The sequence below is a fragment of the Lissotriton vulgaris genome, chromosome 1_1 (genome assembly GCF_964263255.1).
Source record: "Lissotriton vulgaris chromosome 1_1, aLisVul1.2, whole genome shotgun sequence".
Taxonomy (NCBI): domain Eukaryota; kingdom Metazoa; phylum Chordata; class Amphibia; order Caudata; family Salamandridae; genus Lissotriton; species Lissotriton vulgaris.
In genome coordinates, this window is record NC_141685.1 from 731548475 (window position 1) to 731564251 (window position 15777).

The following is a 15777-nucleotide window of genomic DNA, read 5'->3' on the forward strand; positions in this document are numbered from 1 at the left end:
AATTGGAAGGATTTTGGGACCCACCCTTTTCAGGAGATTTTTGGGGCCCTGTGGTTTGATCAGAAGATTTATTCCCACCCTTCTCTTGAGGCTTGGTTGATTCCTTCTTTTGGTCACCACCCTGGTTCTTAGGCCTAATCCTGGTTCTGACCCATTTGTCTGCCCTCTTACCCAATTCTTGTGGAGAGGTCAGATCAGAGTCTACCAGGTGCTAGTGTAATAACTGGTTCTGACAATTATTTAAGACTTGCTCTCTCATAATAAGATTATACAATCCTGTGAAGTCAGTAACTTTACTACCCAATAGCCAGCCTTCTAGAGCCTTAGTGGCACAATCAACAAAGTCAGTCCAATCCTGAGACTGAGTTTTCTGGGTGTCTCTGAACATCAACCTGTACTGTTCAGTTGTTAAGCCAAACCCATCAACCAGTGTATTCTTCAGGACTTGGTAATTGTTCGCATCCTCAGCTCTAGTAGTGAGGAGCTTATCTCTACCTTTGCCTTCAAAGGAGAGCCACAAGATAGCTGCCCACTGACTCTGGGGGATGCACTGGACAGTGCAGGCCCTCTCCAAAGCAGTCATCCATTTGTGGATGTCATCCCCTTGTTTAAAGGGGGGCACTATCTTACTCAGGTGTCTAGTGTCTAAACTCCTGTCTTTTTCTCTTGGGAGAATGCTGCCACCAGTGGGATCTGCCCCACTCAATTTCTGCTCTCTAGCAAAGGCAAGTCTCTCTTTGACCAGGGCAAGTTCTTCCCTTTCAATCCTCAGATTGACTTCCCTCATCTTAGCTTCATGCTCTCTTCTCTGAGGGGATGTCATCCCTCTGTGAGAAGATGCCTGAGAGCCATTGGTATGAATAGATCTGTTAGAGCCTCTGGAATGAGACCTAACTCATCTACTCCCAATGTTAAGCCTGCCTGAGAGTGGGCCTGGGGGTCCCCCAAGTCCATTTTCATGCCTGCTTAAGTTGGTCCTGGTGAGTCTACTGACTTCTACCTGACCTTTGTCTGCCTCATCCCCTGACAACTCCTGTTCCTCTTCCTCCTCATCACTTCCTGTGCCATTGAGGTTGAGGTCAGGGTCCCCAAGGGCTCCCTCTAAGGGGGGCATGCTCCCATCTGGATTAGGAGGGCCTGTGTTAGAAGCCCTCCTGGCATCATAAGTCTCTAAGAGACCAATCAGGAATGGGATGGTAGGGTTAGAACCCTGTTTTAGCTTCCTGGAGGTACACACTTGTCTCATCTCCTGGAAGCTAAGAGCTGCATATCTTGATATGACCTGTGGAGGGTCAACTGACACAAGGGGGGCCTCTGAGTTCCCTCCTTTGTCTGACATGCTTTTCTAGTGAGGTGTAAGTGGTGCACTTACCTACACTATTTGTTTGCCTACTGATCCCTTGCTAAGAGTTGTAGTCAGGGTGTGCTAGGCCCTGTTAAACTACAACAGCTGGTTCAGTAGAACTCAGAGTATTCTAAGCTAAGTTATATGTACCTTGGTACTTATGTGATCTTTCAAATGATATTCTTAGGATACGTGTGGTAAAACAACAGCAAGCTCAAATCCCAACCGCTGCTCACCAATGTGAGAAGTTGGCCTGATATGTAGTGCTCACTATTCTAGTGATCACTGTGTATCATTCCAAACGACCCTTATTGATGATTGGTTGTAAGTCAACCTTATAGACCAGCTATCCTAGTAGCATGGACAAGAGCAGTCTTTAGGCTAAACTCTAGAGGGCGTGTTAGGCCAGCTGTTATACCATCACATATACCCCTTGAACACCAAGTGAAAGGACACCACACAAGTTGTTATGAAAATAAAAGGATATTTATTTATAACAAGTCTACCCTGAACTCTTTATGAGTCAGGGAGCTAAGCACATAACAAAACTCTTAAGAAAAGACTTTAAGTTGCACAATTTACACAAATGCCCGAGGGGCACGAAAAACCATATACTACAAAAGTGGAATGCGAAATACTAGCAGGTAAGTAACAAGATCCAGAGGCTTTAGGATCGCTAGGACTACACTACTGAACCTTCAGGTTAGGAGCAGGAGGCCTAGTGGGATCGGGTGCAGAGTGTGCACTCTCACGCGGGATGCGGGACAAAGTCTATGGATGCTAGATTTCCTAAAGTTAGTGTTATCGGACGAATCCGACTAGCTAAGCTGAAAACGAAAAAGGATCTGGACACTTAGATAGTGAACCTATGTTGGAGCACCGAAATGCTCAAGTTACCTAGCCTAGGGGCTGCGGCTGCATAGGGTTCAAAAGACGTCGGGAATCCTCGTTACAGTCTATGGAGCCTGAAAGAAGAAGTTGCTGGCAGGCGACCAGTGATGATGTCCGGAGTGATCCAAGCCTGGATCGAAGATGGAGACGACCTGAAAGCAGAGGGGACTCAGTTCTTAATCACTAGCCAGTGATTAGGTGGGCACCGGGATGGCACCGGATGAAGTCACCTCGACCAGGTGAGTGGGCGACGCTGGGCTCTGCAGTCTCTCGGACCAGGAGGCGTTGTCGGCGACCAGGATGGAGGTGCGAGCTGTCCCACGAAGGTGTCTGCTGTTGGCGCTGCTGAGACCAGGATTGGAGCAACAAGCCTTGGCAAAGTCAAGCCCACGCGGTGGACTCAAGATGGCGTCTGGAGTGGACCAGGAGGGTCCGGGGTGCTCCTCTGTTGGAAGGGAGCAAGGGCCAGTCTGGAGCAACCAGACCAGCGATGGAAGTGTCGTGGTTCGTCGTCAGGAGGGCCACAAGCCAGCAGGCAAGTAGCCGGACAACGCGGTGAGCAGCAAAGTGCAGAAGGGCCCCACGCAGATCTCGTGGATGCTGGGAGGCTGGACTTCGGTGCTGGAGCTGCTCAGGGACAGGGCTTCTCAAACCCCAAAGCACTCACTCGAGGATCCCTCGGCGGTCGTGCTGGATAAGCGTCGTGCAGTTCTGAAGATTGCCGGTCCCTCGAGGTCTCGTCACACCCACGAATCTCAGCTGGGCTGATGATGTAGCTAGAGGTCAGAGGTGTCAGGGAATCCGGGTCTCGTCGAGCTGGGCAGTCTTGATCCGGAGGATGGACGTGCAGCAAACCGCATGCGCTTAGATGGTGTCCGCTGGTGCAGGGTGGCTACTCCTTAGCCACAAGGGAGAGTCTTCAGAAAGGTTCAAGAGTTCTTTCGTGGAAAGTCATCAAGATTCAGAATTATCTAATTTGGGAAGGGGGCCTGCTCCTACCTTTATTCTAAAAAAAGGGGCAGGCACGCGACTAGGTCCTGCCCATTGGTGGGACCAGGAGGGGGGTGGTTACACCCCTCTCCCTTTGTCCGGACTTTCCCCAGCTCAGGGGCTGGTGTGCCCCTGGAACTGGTTCAAGCCGGCAGATGCATAGTGAGCACCGGGGTGCCACTTGCAGTCACCTTCCTTCTCAGCCCTGCCTACCTGGGATACACAAAACCCTGTCTGGGATGGTGCTAGCACCGCCCCTGACAGGAAACCCTTTGTCCAAGCTCTCCTCGCTGGAAGGACTCCCAGCAGCAGGAGGTCAGACTTGTGTCTGTGGTGGCAGCATCCATTTTGTGATGCTGAGGCTCGAGTTAACTTTAACCGGGGTTCACAGTTACATACATGTCGTGTCCCTCTAGAAGGGTGGAATGCTAACCCCGTCACCAGAATTGGCGAGGGGTTAGTATTCCAATTCGTATGACACCTTACTCGACATGTTTTGATAAAGTGATACCAAAGATAGCAAATAACCGCGAGGATTATAATGCACTTAAGAGTATATGGTACGCGTTACCATGGAACAGATATTAGGACTTGGTTCCGCAAGCTGCAAACGGGCTCAGCTCATGCCAGAGCACCATCTCACATAATTCCAAGCACTCTACCTTCAGGATTGTTAAGGCCTGCCATAGGAGTGACTGATAGGAATACATGTGTCCATTTTTAGGGTTAGATATAGAGATACTATATCTAAAGCAAAGGGTGTTTACACCACCTTGCCCCAGCTGTCGTGCAGCCAGTTGTGTCAGATTTGGATGGCCAGCCAGGGGTGGCATAATACATGCTGCAGCCCCTGGTAGGCCCTGGGTACACCTATGCCCTGGATACCTAAGGTATGCTGTACAGGGACTGATAAGGTGACTCAGTATCCAATTAGATATGTAATAGAGTACATGGAATCCATTTTAGAGAGAGAGCAGTAGGCCTGGGGCCCTGAATAGCAGGGTCCCAGGTCAACTAAGTCAGAAAACCAGCAAAACACCAGGCAAAAAGTTGGGGGTAACCATAGTCAGGTATCCACCTTCCTACAGCGGCCTCAACAGCGCAGAGGGACCTATTTGGGTCATGCACATTAGCGATTGCACATAGTACAGATGTACCCCTAACTCATAGCAGGGGATGACGGGAGAGTGGAGCTGAAATTGATAGACAGTCTGAGTTCCCTAACATGGAACATCAGGGGACTTAATGATTACCTTAAGGTCTGGAGGGTGTTCAATTACCTACATAGGCACAATATCGATGTGGCATTGCTGCAGGAGACGCACCTTCCGCAAACAAGAACAATACTGAGGAGCAAAGGGCTTCCAGGGAACTCTCTGTGCACTTCAGAGAGGGTGGGTAGCGCTATGTGTTCCAAGTAGTCCTGCACTTCTTCCTCCCCGTCACCTAATCTGGATGTCTAAAGCTCAGAGTAATAGCGCCAAAATCGATCCGCTATTTCTCCCTCTTCAGTAAGCATATCTCCCCCCTCTGACCTCTCCTGCGTGATAAGTGTCTTCCCCCTCTTCGCTTTCAGGTTCCGCGCTAGAACAGAGCCCGGTCTTTCCCCCTCTCCGTAAGTGCGAGCTGTGGCATATTTTCCAAGGTGTTTTATTTCACTATCCGCTGCTTCATGGTAGTCTTCCAAAAGGGCCTTCAGTTCCTCCACCCCTCCCGTACCCCCCTCCTGTCTCATCTGTTCTTCTAGTTGCTTTAACTTCCGCTCAAGGTCCGCCAACCTCTTCCGTATGTCCTTTAAGACCCCGGAGTGTTTCGCCATTACAATGCCCCAGATGTAAACCTTGAATGCCTCCCATACAGTCTGGAAACTATCCACTGAGCCCACATTGACCTCAAACAAGGCTTCTATGGCCTCCGCTACTTCCCCCTTAAAAACCGGGTCCAACAGAGAGTACGGCGGGAAGCGCCAGGTAAAAGGAGGTATCGTTTTCTTGGGGGTAGTCAGAGTGTGCAGTATCGATGAGTGATCTGAGAGTGTGCGCGGTAGCACCTTACAGGACTGTATGCTATCCCGTAACACAGTGGAAGCTAACCAGTAATCTATACGGGTGTGTATGTTGTGATATGCTGAGTAGTGTGTGTAGCCTCCAGGTATCGGATTACGTGCTCGCCATACTTCTACCAGATCTACGCGTATCATCCCACTCTCTAGCGCCTTCGCAGCCACTGATGTCTTGCGGTATGGACCAGCCGATCTATCTAAACATGGGTCCCTAACCATGTTAAAGTCTCCTCCCCACAGAATCAACTCACCCTGCAACCTTTGCACCGTGGAGGTTAACTGCAAAAATAATTCCGGGCAGTCATAGTTGGGGCCATATGTATTGACTACCATCAAATCCAGCCCTCTACCCCTACATCTCGAAATGACATAGCGCCCATTGGGGTCTGACTCCAACAGATCTAAAGTGTAAGCTGGTTTGGGATTCACCCGTGTCAGCACCCCTCTGGCATGTGACATAAAACCTGCGGTATTAATGTTTTTAATGCTCCCAATAGAAAAAGATGAAATTGCAGAAGCCCTGTCGAGCATGAAATCCCATAGTGCGCCTGCTGCGGACGACCTCACTGATGCTTTTTACAAGGCATACATAGATATACTCTTGCCTCACCTTGCCACGCTTTTCGACGACCTGTATATGGAGGGCACTCTACCGTGCTCTATGAGGGAGGTTGTACTACTGGCGATCCCTAAGCCGGGGAAGCCGCAGGAAGAGTGCAGCTCATATTGACCGTTGTCCCTTTTAAATGTGGATACGAAAATATTAGCTAAGATATTAGTTAACCGCTTGGCTCTTCTCGCTCCACTGTTGGTCGCCCCGGAACAAGCAGGTTTTATACCACACAGAAACCTAACGTAAGACATTCGCACGGTGTTTGGCAACATGTGCGGCAAGATGTGAGAGCTGTGACGGTCTTTCTAGATATGGAGAAGGCTTTCGATTCGGTCGAATGTCCCTTTATGCGTAGGGTGCTGACGAGAATGGGGCTGGGGTCAGATATTTTACAACTCATTGGCACGTTGTATCATAAACCAATTGCACAGGTACGGATAGAAAACCTAGTCACAGATAGCTTTCCTATCACTAGAGGTACGAGACAAGGCTTCCCACTATCGCCTCTATTATATGCGCTGGTAGCGGAACCCCTGGTGTGCGCTCTAAGGGAATATCACAGTCACGAAGGCATCAACTTTCCGACATACAACATAGTTAAATCTACATACGCAGACGATACGCTGTTGTACGTGAGGCAGCCAGAACAAAATTTGACCGCTGTGCTGCGCGAAGTGGTGAACTTTGGGGCTTTGTCAGGCCTTAAGGTGAATTGGGCCAAGTCACTGGTCTTCCCTCTGACCCCAGTCACGGAAGAATTCGAGATGGAGTACCCGTTGCAATGGACTACGGACTTCGTGCGGTACTTAGGGATTAATCTGCACACAGGCCCAGAGACGATTCTGCTGGAAAACTACTGCAGGGTTATTGATAAACTGGAAGACGAAGTGGAGGGGTGGTGCAAGCTCCCCCTGTCCCTGATGGGGAGGATATCAATCATGAAAATGGTAGTCTTACCTAGAATGCTGTTCCTATTCACCAATATACCAATAGTCCTCTCCCGATCCTCCTTCCACAGACTGAGGCAGCTGATGCTAAAGCTAGCATGGGCGGGCAAACAGGCGAGGGTCAAATGGCGGGTTCTTACGCTACCATACGACATGGGCGGCCTAGGAGCACCGGATTTTGAATTATACTACAGGATGGCACAGTGCTCACATCTGCATGCTTGGATACATGGCGAGACGGGTATACCATATTTGCGTATGGAAAAGCTTTTCGCTGCTCCGCACTCACCTCCTGTGACAATTTTCGAAGATCCAGACCGCAGGACAGGCTATCTGGACTCGTTAAATGCCACTAGGCATGCTTGGCATTACATGCTGCAACAGCAGGCAGGAGCATTGCTATACAAACCATCTATGCCCATTGAATGGGCCGCTGGCTGGCACCGTGCAGGGACAGGGGAGTGATTAGAGCTTTGCAATCGCTGAACCTACATGCTGTGGCAGATCTATTTCATGATGGTACAGCCAAAACTTGGGAACAGGTACAGGAGGGTTTGGAAGCTACAACGCAATTGCAGAGATTCCAGTTTTATAGGGTGTGTCATGCCATGATGGAACACTTTGGCAAGGTCATGTAGGAGCCTTCGGAGGTCCCTGAACTTACACATGTTGTAACTCTCCTCATAAGCTGGTTACCAATATTTATAGGATAGCTAAGTCACCTAGGGTACATGACTGCATGGTGGCCAGACTAGCCTGGCAGAGGGACCTGCAAACCACAATTGATGACATGATGTGGCAGTACTGCTGATCGAACACACGAAGAATCTCACTACATGGGAAACACAGACATTTAAAATTTCTCAACAGAGTATACTGCACACCGGAGCAGTTATGTAGATATGGCCTCAGGGACGAAGCGATTTGCGAGAGGTGTGGTGCACAGACAGCTGATTTCATACACCTAGCCTGGTACTGCCCCGGAATCCAGAACTACTGGGGAGAGGTCTTCAGGGAACTGGGGAGGATAGTGGAAGTCACCCAGCGCTAGCACTACTGGGATTTTCCAAGGCAATACCAAAATCAGTACGTAGGCTAATAGACATGGGACTTTTAATAGCTAAAAGGGTAGTGGCTCTATGCTGGATGAAGGGTCCTGTGCCTACAGTGCAAAGATGGTCGCATGACATGCTATACTGCTGCACTCAGACGGAGAACTACAGCGAACTGCTCCCTCCGCGTAGCCAGCCAAAGAATTTTTGGGGATTCTACAGGATATATAAAGATTGGGGGTCTGAGGTGGAGAGTGGGGAGGGGAGGGCACAAGCGGGAGCTGTATTACAGAGTACTGATACACTGACAGAGGGTCAAGACGAAGAGAGTAGTAATATCGCTGCCTGCCCCGTGGGGGTTGTTGGCTCTACAGCTGTGTAATCGCATGCTTTACTGCGGAGTTTTGTAACCTAGGTCCACTCAGTATCATTTGCAATTAGGGTCTGTGCTAGTTTGACATATGGATATGCTTGATGGTGAATTGTTTTTGAAATGTACTGTACCTGGATGAGAAAATTGCATAAATAAATAAATGTAAATATATATATATTTTAAAGGCAGCAGCTCGATTGTTCAAGGTTTTGGAAAGAGACTTGTTGATCGGTGATGGCGCGAAACGCATAGTATTTCGTGGGCCCTATGCGCGCCCATCACTTCAGACAGCTCAACATACAAAATGAACCTCAAAGTCTTGGTTCTAACAACAAACTCGTAAAGTGGGCACTCAATCCACTGAAATATTTAGGCAACATATAGAAGCTGGAGAGCAATAGGGATCCTGCAGAGGGGTCACTAGTGCTGCAGTAGCACCGCTATCCCTTCAGCACTGTCACTGTCCTCGCTGTAACCATCTGTTCCTGCAGTGATACCTGTGTTCCTGCAGGTATAACCTCTATATGTCTGTTACTTAGTATCCCAGCAGTGATGTTGTGTTGCCTTCTGCCCCTGCCACCCTTGTTCTTTGTTCTGCTGTGACGTCACTTCTTTGCAGTGATGTCACTGTCCCTGCAGTGGTACCCTGACACAGAGCTCCTGTACTTGTCCTGTCCTACATCTCCGTGAAGGAAGCCCGTTCTCACCTGGTGCCTCGGTTGGGCATGGCTGAAGCTCGCACGTCTGCCTGGCCTCGGGTTTGGATTCCGGGTCACAGCCTTGCCCCAGCTGCTCGCCTTGGTAGCACTTGACCTCGCGCACCTGTTGCCCAGTGCCGCATGTGGCGCTGCACTGTGGGGAACGAAAAAGAGAGAGGGAGAGAAGCGATCAGAAATGGTGACGAATGACAAGCAATGAGGAAAGAGTGATAACAATTAGAGATGAACATCAGGCAACAGGAAGTTAAAATGTGCTGGCCCGTCATGAAGTGTTGTGTTTTTTAAGTGATGATGGATACTGTGCGACCTCTCAGTGTAGTGAAGTCTGAGGACAGGCGTACTATATGGCATGCAACCTCTGCAAAGCACTGTAAAATCCGAGGTTAGAGGGTGCTGTATAATGTACATCACACATGTATAACGCAAGTATCTCACTAAAACATTTTAAGATTCAAGACATTAGTCTAAAAAGAGAAATAAACTGTTTTCATTGCCCTGGGTGCTCCTGGCATAAGGTTAAGAACATTGCCAGTGGTGTAACATAATTCTGCACAAAAAACGAAGCCAAACATTTTAAATTACTAAGTCAAAACCATTATTTCCACCCTTTTTGAATTACACTGAAAGGGTTTCTTCAAAACTGCAGCCAAAAGGCCTTCCCCAGTCCATAAATGCTGGATATTAACACAGTCTGGGCAAATGTTTCACCCCATTAGTACTCGTTTAGCACCTAAGTACAACAGCCAACCGCTGAAACCTGGCTTTCATCAAGTGTCTACCACCGCTTTGCACCATCTGTGCTGTATTTTTTTTAAATAACTTTCTAGCTGTCTGCGATAGAGACTTTTTTTGTTGAAATACTCAAACTATGCCGTAGATTGGGAAATATTTGGCATTCGTGACAAATCCGGGCAAACAGTGCAACATCCCCTCAAATTAGGCACTATAGCTCTCATTAAGAGAGGCCCAGTCAAATTTCAATATTAATCAATCACACCTCTTGTCATATTTTGGCAGCAATCCACGTTATGCCCCATTTTGAGGGAAAAAACGTGTTGTAGATGATAATTATTGCACTTGATAAATCTTGAACACAATCTTGTCGGTTTTTATCGGGAGCAATATTTATTACACCAAAGCACAAGGCAGTCATAATGAAATGTGAGCCTTAAGACGCCTCTCTTTCATCTTCATCCTTGCCTTCTAGTTAACTCGGTCAGAAATCTGAGAGTCATCTTCTACGCTGATTATTCCTTTGTCCCTCAGGTTAATAATGTATCCAAAAAAGTGTTTTTCCACCTCCAAGCGCTTCTCCCACTATTTCAGTCTGAAGATTGTATGTTAAAGCAGCAGCCTTATCATGTATTGACTAATTCAATGCCAGCCATAGGGGCCATCCAGCCAAATCACTAGGCCACAAGAGTTCAGAACTTTGCTTCTCGTCTTATCCTTAGTTTAAAAGGCTTGGACTACATCACTCCTGCTCTTCGCTCCATTGGCTGACCGTAGAATAAAGGCCTGCCTTCAAAACTCTGTGCCTATTACACAAACGATTGCATGCCATAACCAAGCGCTACATCTCAGATCGATTCCCTCCATATCACTGGACCAGACGCCTGAACTTGGCCTCCTTAAACTATCCCACATTGCCCCTGCCGAAGCTGAACTAGCTTGGTGGAAAGCTGTACGTCATTAAGGGTCGTTTCTGGAACTCCCTATTATTCCATCTCTGGAACAACTCCTACACCTGATCCTTTGGGAAGCATCCGAAGATCAGGTTTTACCAATGAGTATTTACTCTCCAGTGACATAAGGAACCCCCCCCCCCCCCACCCCCTCCCCCTTCTTGCCTTCCACCTTTCCTCAGTATTCCTGTTGTCCTGTAGCACACTCTCGTCACCTGAGCGTATTACAACAACATTAAGTAAGTAAGTAAATACATAAATAAGCTTTGGTGTGGCCTGCAGCCACCATGCATAGGCGAGGCCTAGTACCTGGGACCAAGAGGTGGTAAACCAGGTGGAGCAAGGCCTCCGGAAGCAGGCAGTCAGCACCTCCGGCTTGCTGGAGAGGTCACAGCGTTCTTCAGGGTACTCTTTATACGCCCCGTGCTCCAGGCCTGCACACACAACACGGCGAGTTTTCTCTCCACGTCCACAACTGGCATTGCACTGAAAGAGAGAGCATGGTTAGCAACAGAGAGCAAAAGGACTTGGGCAAAGAGGTACGTATGGTTATTTAGTCTGTTCTGCCGTTTTGGAATGCTGTTAATGACAGGTGTGAGTAAAATACATGGGGTTCTATAATCCCTGTATAAATGGCAGTTTCAGTTTTGTTTATAATTGGTACCTTGTGACGCACCCAGATGCCGATTATAAAGTAAAGGTGTGAGAACTGAAATATTATAAGTTATTACAGTTGAGTTCTGACGTCACAATGCCTGCTGCCAGCAGCCGAGTGAAAGGCAGGTCTGGTCACATAGCATAACTGAATAAGCAGTTTAAAGAAACAAAAACGGAACGTTGCTTTTCTTTCGCCTGCTCTATTTTAATAGCTTTCAATGACAAGCAGAGAGAATGTGTTTATTGTTTGCACTCCTTAGAGAAAAGATAGAATCTTCCTATATGTTTAAGTGACAGCAGCTTTTTTTAAACTGACTTGCATTGAGCTGTTTGCAATATCTCTTTGTCACAAATATATACCAGGTTTTTGATGTGTTTAACTTTGCACTAGAGGTATTATTTGTATTCGTCATATTTGCAAACATGCTCATTCTTTCACATGAAAGGAATACACGCCAAAGTTGTAAGTGGTTTGTGGGAAAGGAGATGGTGTGCCAGGTATTATATGTAAGGCTCGCCGTTTTCCGTTTTGACTGATTTTGACAGATAAATACAGAAGGAAAACATTTTTTTTCTCGTCTGTTATTATTTTTAAATGAGGATAAAAATGGAAATTGGGTTGCTTTTTGAGTAATTCTAGATACTGTCTACCATGACTACCAGGCTAAAAGCTGTGTGGCTAGGTAAGGGGGTTAAAAAAGTAAGGTATTTTAATAAAGAGGCTTTAACAGCAATAGGATCCACAAGGATGATAATGAATTTTGCATATTTTCATGTAAGTGCATTGCTTTATTTTCTACGGGTGTTCACAGCATTGAAACCTGGCGTGCATTCAAGAATGAGTGCACATTTAATGGTTAAATAAATGTGGAACTATTCAAATTTCAGCTACATTTTTACACAGAATTCAAAATAAATATGGATAAATACAGATAAATATAGATGGAAATGTAAAAAAAAAAGAATACCATAACACCAGGAACCCTAATTATATGGGATAAAGGCCCCTTCTGCGTCCATAACCTTATAAAGGAACTCAACCTCCGGCTTTATTCCTCTACGTGGCTACGGAACTTCTTGGTGGCTTGCAATATCTTTATAATGTACAGCAAGTGCTACTTTATCCCTTATATAATCCTATGTAATAGCAGCCAACATATTGACCTTGGTACGATGAAAAGCTGACTGGGCATTTTTAGGATTCAAACTTGTCACATACAAATCCCACCAGATGTCAGCATTCAGCATTTAACTCACAGAGCAATTTTTTGGAAATCAATGTTTTTGTTAAGTAGCAGACAAACACAAGGTGTGCTGTATCTACGCCACCTACACATGTACTATATTGTAAACTATTCATGTACCTGAAGGCAGAGACGTTTTAAGGCATGGGCAAAGTGGGTTCTGGCAGCCCAGAGCCCCAGCTTTTCATGTTTTGCAGAGTCTTGCACTGCTGACCTTGAATAATTCTTAAACAGATAGTTTTAAATACCTTTTTCTTTAATGTATTTTTAATGTGAGTGATGTGCTTGCTGTGAGGTCGCTCCCCAGCCTCCCTGGAGACCTGGTATCGTTGTGCTGCATCTGTGCTGCTTTCAAGTTTCGTTTTTTTTACTCTGTAATAGGCGCTGCTTCGCCTCGCTCCTGACATAGTTGTATTGTATTGCTGAGTATTCCTTCACTTGCACTGTTGCGCATTGACCGCTGCTTCGCCTCACTTGTATTTACACCAGAGCCTTAAGAGCGCGTTTACCCCCAGCGCTGTGCTCTGCCCTCCCCCACGCTGCCATTTTGTTTATTGTGTTGTTGTTGGTCTGCGTCCTCGTGAGCCCGCCCCGCCTCCCAGCTGAGACGCCCTCGCCCCTCCCCCTCCACTCTCCATATATGACAGGAGTTCCCGCGCGCAGCGACCGCGCCCAACCCGCGCCGAAGGTGCGCCAAAGGTAAGCCCGTCTACGCCCGTCCGCGCCTGGACCGCGCCCAGCGCCATACCCCCTGCCCCTCCCGCTGCCCAGCCCTCCTGCTTCACCTACGATGCCGCCACCCTCCTAGCCCTTAACCCCGGTCGCGCCCCCAACTGCGTCCAAGCCGCTCCTGGACACACCCATGGCCCTTTCTCTTGCTACTCCTGCAAATTCATCGGCACCGACAACATCTCCGCTACGACCACACCACAGATTCCCGACCCCAACCACCTACAATGCATCCTTCTGAACACCCGCTCGGTCCACAGACACGCCATTGACCTATGGAATCTACTAGACACCATCTCTCCAGACGTCGCCTTCCTAACAGAAACATGGATGAACGCCTCCTCCGCCCCTGACATCACCATTGCCATCCCTGAAGATTATAAGATCATACGCAAGGACCGTACCGGCCACACAGGAGGAGGAATCGCTATCGTCCATAAGAAATCAATCCGCATCTCAACCAGCTGACGCCAACCTCGCCAACTCCGAACACCTTCACTTCCAGATCCACATCGACCCCAAGACCACACTCAGAGGCACCCTCCTCTACAGACCACCAGGACCCCGCTCAAAATTCAGTGAAGACATCACGGACTTCATCACTCCACACGCGCTCCCCTCCAAAGACTACATCCTTCTGGGAGACCTCAACTTTCACCTTGAAAAGATCAACGACCGCAACACCACCACCCTCTTGGACAACCTCGCCAACCTCGGACTTAAACAACTGGTCTCTTCCCCCACCTACATCGCAGGTCACACACTCGACCCTATCTTCACCTCCAGCAAACATATCTCCTTCAGCCACACTACGGATCTCCTCTGGACTGAACACAGCTGCGTTCACTTCACCTACAACAAGCCAAAACCCATCTACCACCTCCAACCAACTCTGCAAAGAAACTGGAACAAAATCACCATCGACCAGATCTCCTCATCGCTCCTTCTAAACACCCCAGCCCACTCTTCTAACCCAGACCAAGCCGCCACCAACTTCACCCTATGGTTATCCAACACCGCCGACACCTTAGCACCACTGAAAAAACGTCAAAGCAAACCTGGCAACAAGAAGGCCTCATGGTTCAACGATGATCTTAAGAAGTCCAAGAAACTTTGCCGCTTCCTTGAAAAGGCCTGGAAAAAAGACCCAACCACTAGCACCAAGGACGCCTTCAAAAACGCCACCCGCACACACCACCAACTAATCCGAAAGGCCAAGAAAGCAGCATTCAAGGATCGACTTGACAACAACGCCCACAATAGCAAGGAACTTTTCAACATCGTCAAGGAATTCTCCAATCCCTCGGCCAACTCCAATGACATCACCCCCTCTCAAGCCCTCTGCGACTCCCTAGCCTCATTCTTCCACAACAAGATTGCAGACATCCACAACAGCTTCGTCAACCAACCCGGAGACCAACCCACCCAACCACATGCTGAACATTCTCCCCCCGTGAACACCCTTAACGACTGGAACCCAATCTCCACTGAGGACACCATCCGCCTGATGAACTCCATCCACTCAGGATCCCCCACAGACCCATGCCCTCACCACATCTTTAACAAAGCAGACTCCGTCATAGCACCGCACCTCCGAGACGTCATCAACTGCTCCTTCAACTCCGCTACCTTCCCGGAAAGCTGGAAACACGCTGAACTCACCGCCCTTCTGAAAAAACCCACAGCGGACCCCACCGAACTCAAAAATTACCGCCCCATCTCGCTCCTTCCATTCCCGGCCAAAGTAATCGAGAAAGCTGTCAACAACCAGCTCGCCGCTTTCCTCGAAGCCAACAAATCCCTCGACTCCTCACAATCTGGCTTCCGAGCAAAACACAGCACTGAGACCGCTCTCATCGCAGCAACAGACGACATTCGAACTCTACTGGACAATGGAGACACAGTCGCCCTCATCCTCCTCGACCTCTCTGCAGCATTCGACACAGTCTGCCACAGCACCCTTTTACAACGCCTCAGTAACATCGGAATACAAGGAAAAGCACTTGAATGGATCACCTCGTTTCTCACCGGAAGAACCCAGAGAGTCCGCCTTCCACCATTCAAGTCCGAGGCCACTGAAGTCATCTGTGGCGTACCACAAGGATCCTCACTCAGCCCCACCCTCTTCAACGTATACATGAGCCCCCTCGCGACCATCGCCCGCCAACACAACCTCAACATCATCTCTTACGCGGATGACACTCAACTAATCTTCTCTCTCACCAATGACCCCAGCACCGCCAAAACTAACCTACACGAAGGAATGAAAGAAGTTGCCGAATGGATGAAACTCAGCCGTCTGAAACTGAACTCTGATAAAACAGAAGTCCTCATATTAGGTACATCCCCCTCTGCATGGGGCGACTCTTGGTGGCCGGAAGCCCTTGGAAAAGCACCCATCCCGACAGACCACGCACGGAACCTAGGCGTCATCCTGGATTCTTCACTTTCAATGAACAGACAAGTCAGC

At 48.3% G+C, this 15777-nt stretch overlaps 1 protein-coding gene across 3 annotated transcripts in view; it reads right to left on the reverse strand.

The window, feature by feature from the left end:
* The window catches only part of LOC147747724 (ADAMTS-like protein 2), a 381417-nt gene that overhangs the window by 19789 nt on the left and 345851 nt on the right, over positions 1-15777 (reverse strand). For all 3 annotated transcript variants that reach the window (XM_086955321.1, XM_086955335.1, XM_086955329.1), the window contains 2 exons: positions 10987-11163; positions 8981-9125 (listed from right to left, as the gene is read on the reverse strand). In XM_086955321.1, coding sequence (XP_086811447.1) covers positions 8981-9125; positions 10987-11163 — 322 coding nt within the window. The remainder of the gene's footprint in view (positions 1-8980; positions 9126-10986; positions 11164-15777) is intronic.